The sequence below is a fragment of the Myotis nattereri genome (genome assembly GCF_964212035.1).
Source record: "Myotis nattereri genome assembly, chromosome: 5".
Classification (NCBI taxonomy): Eukaryota; Metazoa; Chordata; class Mammalia; order Chiroptera; family Vespertilionidae; genus Myotis; species Myotis nattereri.
In genome coordinates this window covers 30,076,849-30,086,722 of record NC_138080.1, presented here as the reverse complement: position 1 = coordinate 30,086,722, position 9,874 = coordinate 30,076,849, and the positions used below count along the sequence as shown (strand labels likewise).

The 9,874-nt window shown below is 57.8% G+C and overlaps 2 protein-coding genes across 2 annotated transcripts; one reads left to right on the top strand and one right to left on the bottom strand.

The window, feature by feature from the left end:
* Nucleotides 1–780: 780 nt before the first annotated feature.
* On the top strand, nt 781–2,799 carry MRPL54 (mitochondrial ribosomal protein L54). Its single transcript, XM_081093079.1, has 3 exons — nt 781–910; nt 1,665–1,830; nt 2,449–2,799. The coding sequence occupies exons 1-3, from the start codon at nt 793–795 to the stop codon at nt 2,579–2,581; spliced, it is 417 nt and encodes a 138-aa protein (XP_080949205.1). The 5' UTR covers nt 781–792; the 3' UTR covers nt 2,582–2,799.
* Nucleotides 2,800–5,442: 2,643 nt separating this feature from the next.
* RAX2 (retina and anterior neural fold homeobox 2) lies at nt 5,443–6,543 on the bottom strand (the record flags this gene model as incomplete). Its single annotated transcript, XM_081093035.1, has 2 exons — nt 5,443–5,781; nt 6,328–6,543. The coding sequence occupies 2 exons, from the start codon at nt 6,541–6,543 to the stop codon at nt 5,443–5,445; spliced, it is 555 nt and encodes a 184-aa protein (XP_080949161.1).
* Between the last annotated feature and the right edge of the window lie 3,331 nt (nt 6,544–9,874).

Genomic DNA, 9,874 nt, shown 5'->3' with positions numbered 1-9,874 from the left:
CTTCCAGCCAACCTCGCCGCGCGGGGGCGCCAGGTCTCAGAACTGCAAGTTCGAATCCCAAGCCTCCGTTTACGTAGCGTGGGAATCGGGACTGGCCTCTGGGCCTGTTTCCTTAACTGCAAAATGGGGCTAATAATCGCTATCGGTTTCCTACGACTGTGGTCGTTATTCCAAGGGATGGCCTATGGGAAGATATGAGACTGGAAAATACTAACAGAGAATGAGAGATGGTCTCTTAGACTCTAGGTCCGAGAGACAGCGGAAGTAGCGTGGGGACCCAATTGTATACAGACTTCCCATTTGGCTCACAGTAGGGAGGCTGAATGACGCACCTTGGCTTAACGTTTCCTCCCTGAACCTTGGTTTTCCCAATTATATTTATCTTTATTTGTAAATTTTTAGTTTCCTCAGTTATAAATTGGTAATAATAATAGGAGAGGTAATATCTCGTAATTGTGAGGATTAAACAAAATCAAGCCGGTTAAGGATTTAACAATTGGGCTGGAATATGAACCTGTTACTATCTAATAGACCTTTAGGCTTTGGGTATTTGTGCACTGAATAGAATCAGGAATGTATAAGGTGTGATCTTTAAAGTAAATAACCGAAGAAGGGCAAGAAGTCAATGAAACACCCCTTTAAAATCTCCTCATACAGTAATAGATCAAAGAACGTAGGTCTTAGGCTGAAATACTACATTTCCCAGGAATCTCTAGGAGCCTCTATCGCTCAAGCACCCTGTGGCTGCTGACGTCTCAAAAAACGTGTACGTGCAGGCAGCCGGCGTACGTCATGGCGGCCAGACGCTTATTCGGGGCTACACGGACCTGGGCTGGCTGGCGGCCTCGGGAGCTCCCGGACCCCGCCGCTCCTGGAAGACTCCTCGTCCGGGATTATGCCAAGAAACCAGGTGAGCTGGGTTAAGAGAGACCAAAATGGGAACAGTGAGGACATTGGGTAATTTGCATTGCGCAGGCGCTGGTTGGGGAGGTGGTTCTTAGAATCAAGGCACCCGCGGGAAGTGGCCTGCCGCTAGGTTTTACGCGCAGGCGCAGTTTGAGGGACGTAGGGCTCAGTTGGACTCTGAGCAGGCACCAGCCTGAAGCTGAGCAGCCAGGGACGGCGGTGTGACTTACGTGGAGCAGACGCGCTTCACTGCGCAGGCGTGGGTTTGTTTTCTTGGGGAGCGGGGGAGGTGGGGTAAGGTCAGGAACTTGCTTCCCAATCCTGTTTCTTCCCCTAAATGACTGTGTGACCCTTTGCATGTCATCACCAGAAATTCGAGGAGTCCAAGTATTGACCACTTAAGCAAAACCAAAACAAAGCTATTTGAATTTTAGCTGGGTACCACCATGCCTGATCTTTGTTGAAAGAAGGAATTGCCAAATATATGTTAGGTCTTAAAGAGACGTAGCAGCACTTTCTTTGTGAGATAAACAGAAAGAATCAAAACAGAATTGAAAAGGAGTGACTTGGTCACTCGGAGCATCAGTGTTATTTACTGCAGTATCCATGTCCAACTGGAAATCATTTGAGTGCTGTAGACAGGGGCCAGCCAGGGCCTGGGGCCACCCTGAGAGCCTGGGGGCAGAGAAGGAAGGCTGGCCTCCAGAGGGTGGAGCTGGGCTGAACCGGGCTGAACTCTTACCTCCTCCCCACTCCAGTCCTTAAGGGGGGCAAAGGCGGCAAAAGCGGTGTGGTCAGTGATGTCCTGAAGGACCCAGAGGTGTGCACAGACCCTGTCCGGCTCACCACGCATGCCATGGGTGTTAACATCTACAAGGAGGGCCAGGACGTGGTCTTGAAGCCGGATGCCGAGTACCCCGAGTGGTGAGTGGGCCAGGCTGGAGAGTGAGGAGGAGCCTGCCTGATCAGATCTGAGGTTTTGGGGAGGACTTCCCTCGGGAGGCAATGCATGAGTGAAGACCTGAGTGGGTGCAAGGGAACAGCCAGTGCAAAGGCCCTGGGGCAGTATTGTACCTGGTTTTTAGGGACAAGGTGGAGAGCAGGGGTAGATAGGGCAGGGAGGTCATGGAACCCAGTCCTGGCAGGTCCTGGGAGCTGCAGGGATTTCAGTTTTGCTCTTGGCCTTGAGAGCATTAGCAGAGCATGGAAACCATTGACAGTTACTGATCCTTAAAGCTGGGGAAGGTGCAGAAAGGTTGAGTGGGAGGGGAGGCATTACAGGTGCACAGCATGGACAGTGGCCAGGAGGCAGGAGAAGACTTGGCATGTGCCCACCTCAGACATCAGCACTATTGGGATGGAGGTGCCCCCTTGTTCCACAGCCAGAAACCTGGCTCAGGGAAGGTGAGGGACCACCCTGAGATCACAGCCCAGGGACCCAGATCTGTCAGTGCCTCGGCATTGCCTCTGCCCAAGGTACTTGGGGCCCAGGAGTTGTGGATGGCTGTTGGGCAGCCCTGATTCCTGCCCGTACCCCATCAGGCTGTTCCAGATGAATGTGGGCCCCCCCAAGAAGCTGGAGGAGCTGGACCCTGAGTCCTGGGAGTACTGGCGGCTGCTGCGGAAACACAATATCTGGCGCCACAACCGGCTGAGCAAGAACCGAAAGTTTTAGTGGAGGAGGGACTGAAGCACCCTGACTCACCAAGGACCTCGCCAGGCCCCCAAGGAGGACCCCAGAGGGGCACAACACCTCCCCATCCTGCCCCATGAAAGACTTCCTGGAGAGAACAGACTTTTTCTTACCTGTGTTCTTTGTGGCCTCCACAGTGAAGCTGGATCATGGCTGTGGGGACCAATAAAGACCTCTTAGGGGGTTGTCATTGGCAGGTCCTGGATGCTACTCAGTGTCGTCTGATGGGCCATTGGGAAGTGGAGTGTGTGGCAGGGAGGTGGGCACTTCCTCAGACACAGTGGTTCCTAGTCATTGGCTGGGCTTGTGTAGGTCCATCTTCGCCTCCAGGCTTCACTGGGCTTCTTAGCCTGATTCCTGGAATTCTAGCACTGCCCAGGAAGCCTCAATCCCTCCAGTGGGAGGTTTTTTTTTTACCAAAACTTCTCTTGGTTGCAAGGGATTCAAACCTGACTCAAGCGGTGTGCAGCAGAACAGAATTTTCCAGCTTCGGGAACTGAACTGCCCAGGGGTAGGGCTTGCTTCAGGCATGGTTGGATCCAGATGCTTCCATACTCAGCTGTGTGGCTCTCTTCTCCCTCTTGTCCATTTGACCCCCAGTAGGTAGGTCTCTAGGGCAGGGGTGGCTCCAGGGCTCCTGACTGACACCCTCCTACCCAGTTCAGCGAGCCTCGCCAGATGGAAGGGCTTTCCCTTTCCTTCCTGCCAAGGTCACAGGGGTCATCTTCATTGGCCACTCACGTGAGCCCAGGGACACAGGCCTACCAACCATCCTGGAGTGTACATGGGGTACGTGAACATGATCCACAGCCCCAGTGAGAACCTCAGCTCTGGGTGGCCCTAACTCCTGCCCTGCCTGGCTGTGAGGGCTGGATCTCCAAGACAGGGTCCAGGGGATGAGGCCAGTGCCCACCAGATTGGAGGAGGCTGGGGGCGGGAATCCACTAAGCAGTACCTGTGAGGTCCCACCCTCCCTGCTGTGGCCTCAACCTCTCCTTCAGAGATGGGGTTGGAGGGTTGGCACCACCCTCAGCCTCTGGGTCCACATGCTGGCTGGGGAGGGTGGGGTCCCCACAGCTAATTCTGCCTGGTCCCAGGAAAAGGAGCCTTTATCAGCTTGGGAGGACTTTGCTAAGGGGATTATTGAAAATCTACCCTCTCAGGTGGCCCACCCTGGGCATGCGGCTTATCCCAACCCTCCCATGACTCACTCTTAGGGTAAAATCAAAGCTGTAACTTCCATAGGCCCTGCCTGCCCTGCCCCCATCGCCTCCCTGCCCTCACCTCCCTCTCGCTCTCACTCTGCTCCATGTGGCACAGAGGCTCCTCGATGCTCTTCCAATACCCCTCTGGGTTCTGCCCCAGTGCCTTTGCACTTGCTATGCCTGTTGCCTGGGTCGCTCTCCCCCAGGTGTCCCCATGGCTCCTTCCTTCACCTCCTCCAGTGTGTGCTCTGAGTTCACCTCCATGAGCCCTCCTTCACCACCATATTAAACTGCAGCACCTGCCACTCCCGTTTGCCCTTCCCAGTGTTGTCCTCCCTAGCATTTACCACCAGCTGGCGTTTCATGTTTTATTTATTTTTTAATTGTGTATCTTGTCTCTCCCACTGGAGTGGCTCATTAGGACAGGAATTTTTATCTGTTTTGTTTAGTGTTGTGTCTCTATAGCTTACTGGATTTTTGTTGTTGTTGCTGTTGTTGTTAATCCTCACCCTAGGATATTTTTTGAAGATATTTTTCCATTGATTTTTAGAGAGAGTGGAAGGATGGGGGAAAGACAGAGAGAGAAACATCGATGTGAGAGAGACACATCGCTTGGTTGCCTCCCAAACAGGCCCTGACCGGGGCCAGGGATCAAGCCTGCAACCAAGGTACATGCCCTTGACCAGAATCAACCCCGGGACCCTTCAGTCCTCGGGCCAATGCGCTATCCACTGAGCCAAACCAAGGGCCCTATTGCTTACTCGATGAATGGATGGATGAATTAGTGAAGTGAGTTGACAGAACAAATGCTGGCCCACCAGTGCCCCATCCCACCCTCGCTGGGCTGGGAGATGTGACAGGGTCTCTGGTCAATGGGGACATAAGCCACACTCTGAATCGTGGAGGGAACAAGGATAAGGATGGACAGTATTTGCCTAGCCTCAGCCTAGTTCCCTCTCAGGCCCGGCCTGGGTCCAACTGCTTCCAAAGCCAGCAGGGACCCAGTGATGCCTGGGGCAGTGGAGTCAGGCAATGCGTGAGTCCCTCTTGGCTTTGTGGCCTCAGGGAACTGGCTTCCCATCTCAGTTACCCCCCTGTAAAATGGGGCTGACCCTCACCTGAGGGGCTCCGGCCAGGAGCACACCGTGAAAGGAAGCAGCTGGGCATGAGCTGCTCTGCTGTTAGTTATTTCTCGGAGAGGGAGGCCCTGAGAGCTGGGTGGCTCTGCTGGTGAAAGATTAGCAGGGTTTGAGATTCACTGACGAAGAATTAAGGTCCTGGTGGCTCCCGATTCCAGCCTTACAGTCCCAGAGTCTCCGAATCCACCCACCTGCACACCTCCCTTAGACGGGCCGCTGAGGCCCGAGGAGGGCCAGAGACGCCCTCGAGGCCACCCAGAGCCCGCCTCGCCTCCCTGGCCTGAAAGTCCTATGGCCGCCTCCCATCCAGTCTCCGGGAAAGGCAGGGTGCGGTGGGGTGGGGACCTGGCATGGTGGCCACAGACGGAGGGTGGGGATGGGCAGCCTCCTTCCTCATTGATAGACCGGCCTGCTGGTGGGCTGCTCCGTGACCTTGGCCGAGACCTGTCACCCCAGGCCCTCGGGACTGGCCGAAGAGGGAGACTGGTCGGCACCAGGCTCAAGCCGATGGCCAGGCCCTGTCCAGAGCCTGTGCGTGCTCCTTGGCCAGAAACCGAATGGATGCCTCCTCCAGAGCGAAGCCTTCCATGAGGGCCGGACCAAAGGCGTGAGGCCCGAAGGCTGCCTGCAGCCCTGGGGCTGGGCCCAGGAGGTGAGTGAGGCCTGGCCTGGTAGGGGGCCTGGGGCCCAGCCAGGCCTCCAGAGGCAGTGGAATGGTTGGAGGGCGGGCAAAGGGCAGTGCTGGGGCCGCGGGGAGCCTCGAGGCTGCCACAGCCCCAGAGCTGGACTCCAGACGCTCCTGGCGCCGCCACTTGGCCCGACGGTTCTGGAACCACACCTGGAAGCAGCAAGAGGGTGCTTCCAGCCCAGAGCAGTGGGGAGGCGTCCCTCCCGGGCCTCCGAGCCTCGCAGGTTCTGCCTGCTGTGGGACCTGACTCCCTCCCTGCTGCAGGGCCATGTTTTTTATTCTGCGTCAGGGCTGTCCGGAGAGGAGGCCCTGCTCACGGCCCCATCACATCACCTAAGTCTGTTCTGAGCCTCATTCCTCCTCCCCGTTCTCTTTAATCAGGCCCCTCGGGTCTTCCCTGGCCTTCGATCAGGAAGTGCCAGAGTGGCCCACAAGCTCTTCCTCAGCTTCGTCTTCCGGCTCGCCTTCCACCCCCCTCCCCCGCTCAGCGGGAAAGCTTCTAACTTCACCCTGCACATCCTTGCGCATGCTGTTTGGATGCCTAGAGAGATGCCCCTTCTCCTTTATAGCTGGCAAACTCCTACTCAGATGTCATAGCCCCAGGCCCAAATCCCCTCCTCCGGGCGGCATCCCATGCACTGGGAGGGCCCCTGTCGGCTCTGGCTCCCTCCCTGGGTCATTGGGGGCTGCCCTCACCTGCACCCGCACCTCCGGTAGGTGCACCTTGGCTGCCAGCTCCTCGCGGCTGTAAATGTCCGGGTAGTGGGAGGCCTCGAACGCCCGCTCCAGCTGGTGCAGCTGGTACGTGGTGAAGGTGGTGCGGTTCCTCCGGTGCTGCTTCCTGGGGGCCTCCTCACAGGGGGCCGGCCCCCCACCCTCAGCCGCAGGCCCCTCACCAGGGCTCAGGAACATGGCTCCTCCTCGCCGCCTCCTGGTGGTACAGCAGGACAGGCTGGTGAGACCGCAGGAGGGACTGCCAGCTGGGAGGGCAGGGGACCCCAGGACCTGCTGGGTGTGGAGTATGATGTGAAGGGCTCTTCCCTCACAATGTCCTAAATCCGTTCTATCGGTTTCAGATGATCTCATTTTCTCCCTCTGCACTTCCTCTGACTTTTCTGTCCCCCACCTGTTCCCTCTTTCCCTTGGAGCTCGCCCTGACTTCCTCTCGCTCTGTCTTCATCTTTGTTTGTCTCCCTCTGTGTCTAGACCCGCAGGAAAGCGGCTGGGACACTGCTCCTAGTGCTCCTCCCTGCACCCCCAGCTCCCCCCACGCCTGCTTTGCTCACCCGCTCAGCACGCACCACCCCTAGCAGCCCCTCTTCAGCCCAGGTATCCACAGGCCCAGTGGCCGGCCCAGCCAGCGCTGGGGGTGGGGGGAGGATTAGCACAAGGTGATTAATTGAGGTGGCCCCTTCCGTCTGGCTGCGCTGAGCCGCTGAGGGAGGAGGGCCGGGCAGGCGGAGGACTGGGGAGGGGCCGGTGTTGAGGTGTTGAGGGGACGCTGTGGACCTGGGTCCTCCTCCCCTTGCAATAGGTCAGCAGCAAGGGCCTCCCACCCTCTGGGTCTGTTTTCCTGGCTGTAAAACATGGACACCAGGACCTGCCTACCCCTGGGCTCTCACTGGGACTCAGTGAGGTGATTAAAGGATAGGGCGCCGCACAGTGGTGGGCGCGCAGTGAGTGCACAGTGTCTGCTGTTCCTGGTTTTACCAGAGGGGGCAGAAAAGGGCCCTTAGACTCACATGTCAACGGAGCTGGGGAAGCAGAGGTCCCAAAAGGTGAAGGCAACTTTAGGTGGCTCCTTGGACCCTGAGCAGGGCACGGCCTAGGGGCCCTTTAGCTGGGTTTGAGGTTTGAATAAACATTTATTGAGCACTTAATTGTATACCAGTGAACAAGACAGACACAGATCTTGGAGCTGACATCCTAGTTGGGAGATGACCAGCGGCTATAACGTAAAATATAGTGTCAGGTGGCTAGAGGTCTAGAGAGAAAACTCCAGCAGGACAGGGAGGGGGCTACATGGGGTTGCTCTTTAAGGAAAGTGATCAGAATGGGGATGAGGGCAAGGCTGCAATTCTGGACAAGATGGGTGTGAAGGGGAGGGTGCCAGGGAGCCATGGGAGGTTGTGGAGCAGGGAAGGGACACAGGCAGGCGGTATTTTGGGCGAGTCCCTGCTTTGGAGATGGGAGGAGGATGGGGATGTCACAGAACTGGTGGCCTGAGAGCTGGAGCAGGGTCCAGGGGACGACCCTGAGACTGGTTGCCAGCCCTCCCAATCCAAGAAGCCTGGGGGCTCAGGCAAGGGTGCCCTGGAAACCCCGAGGAGGAGGGGTCTGGGAATGGGGGGCCAAGGTGAGGCCTGAAAATCGGTTGCTGGATTTAGTGGAGGCCCAGGCCCTCAGATGGCCTGAGGAGCGAATCCAAGAGAAAGCAGAGATCTTTCTGGAACATTGGCTTTGTAGGGAGAGACACACATGGAGACAGAGACAGTGTCAGGCGCCCCCCCACCCCCCAGAAAAGGGGTGACGTCCCCGGAGGAGTCAGGTCCCACTGCAGGGACCAGTGGCCTCAGAGGAGGAGCTGGCTGGGGCTCCGTGTCCCATGCGAGGGCCGAGGTCAGGAGGCCGGAGAGGCCCCAGAGGTCCTGAGCCCAGGCTGCCGGGGGCCGGGGGCCGGGGGCGGGGGCGAGGGAGGGGAGCTACTGTTCCCGGCCCTCTCAGGACTCAGCCGGCCAACTAGGAGTCAGGCTCTGGGCTCGATGGCCCGGAGCCGGCCTGCGGGGCCGGCAGGTAATCCCCTTATGCAGTGGTTCTCAACCTTGGCTGCACATTAGAATCACCTGGGAATCTTTTTAAAATCCTGATTTCCAGGCCTCATCCTCTGGAAATTCTGTTTCTTTGTTACTAATGCTGTGGCCTCACCCCATAACTAACAAAACAGAATTTCCGGAGGATGAGGCCCGGAAATCAGGATTTTTGAAAAGATTCCCAGGCGATTCTCATGTGCAGCCAAGGTTGAGAACCACTGCCCTAATGGCTTCATCACTTTAAAACGTTAACAAGCTGCTCGGCTCTCAGGCCCCAGTTAGCTGCTTGGCCCCGTTGGCTAAGAGGCTGCAGAGGGGATCCCGGTCAGGTGCAGGTGCTTCCTTGACTTAGCAGGATGTGGCTGAAGGTGCAGATGCTGCGTCAGCGTGAGGGCGGGATTAGGGCGGGGTGGGCCAGGGCCAGGGCCAGGGACTAGCAGCTCCTCCAGCTGGGTTAGGGAGAGGGTGTGCGTGTGTGTGTGTGTGTGTGTCACCCGCAGGCCACTCTCTGCCTCTCCAGCCTCCCACCCTTTAGTTCTCCCTCAGGAAGAATCGCTGAACCCTTTCAGGTGCTGGTGGGGAAACTGAGGCCAGAAGGTGGGCTGGGCTTCAGGGGGCACCTCAGGGGATCAGTGTAACTTTGGGCCCTTTCCTGGCTCGGTGGGGTGGTCAGCTTAGGTGAAAGGGCATACTGGGCCTAGTGTTCCCTCTCCAGCTTGGGGGGTCCTGGGGTGGGACGGCATCCAGCCTGTCCCCAGACCCTGCCAGGCGTCCTAGAGGCTGTCTGGATGGGAATGTCAGCTGAGATGGGGTAGGGGACAGTCACAGCAATAACTGAGCACCAGCTGTATGCACTCAGCCCTCACTTTCCCCCCACTCTGGGTCCTTACAACACCTGCCCCCCCCCCAAGATGCCTGATCATAGGTGGGGCCCAGGTAGGGGACCAACCCCCCCCCCCCCCCAGTTGGCCTGCCGGGGCCACACAGCTAAGGGGCACATCAAGATATGAACCTGGGGCGCAAGCCCAGGGCCCAGCCCCCGTCACCAGAGAGGACAGGATGGGGAGGGCCTCTGGACAGGCTGCTCAGCTGGGTTTTCTTGAGTCTCCAGGTCACTGGGTCAGACTGTTGGGCTGCGACAGCTGGAGGAAGTGGGTGGTCACACCGGAGCACCCCAGGGGGGCACAGCTGCCATGGCTCCTATACACCTGCTCTGGGGGAAAGTCTCCCATGATCCTTGGAGCCCGAGACCCTGAGGGCTGAATACGGCACCCACAGATGGACCATAGTGGGGACCTGTGGGTGATGGCAAGTGGGTCCACGGGGAGGCTGTGACCTCTGGCCTGGAGAGTCTCCTGGCTCCGTCCCAGGGGTCTGCGTCCCCACAGTGGCTGCCAGTGGGTCATAGCTGGGCAGACCCCTCAGTGGGCAGA

Excerpts from the sequence above, each read along its gene's own strand:
- MRPL54 (XM_081093079.1), top strand. The coding sequence starts at position 793 with ATGGCGGCCAGACGCTTATTCGGGGCTACACGGACCTGGGCTGGCTGG. Across the intron at positions 911-1,664 it reads GGATTATGCCAAGAAACCAG|TCCTTAAGGGGGGCAAAGGC; the intron begins GTGAGCTGGGTT and ends TCCCCACTCCAG. Across the intron at positions 1,831-2,448 it reads GATGCCGAGTACCCCGAGTG|GCTGTTCCAGATGAATGTGG; the intron begins GTGAGTGGGCCA and ends GTACCCCATCAG.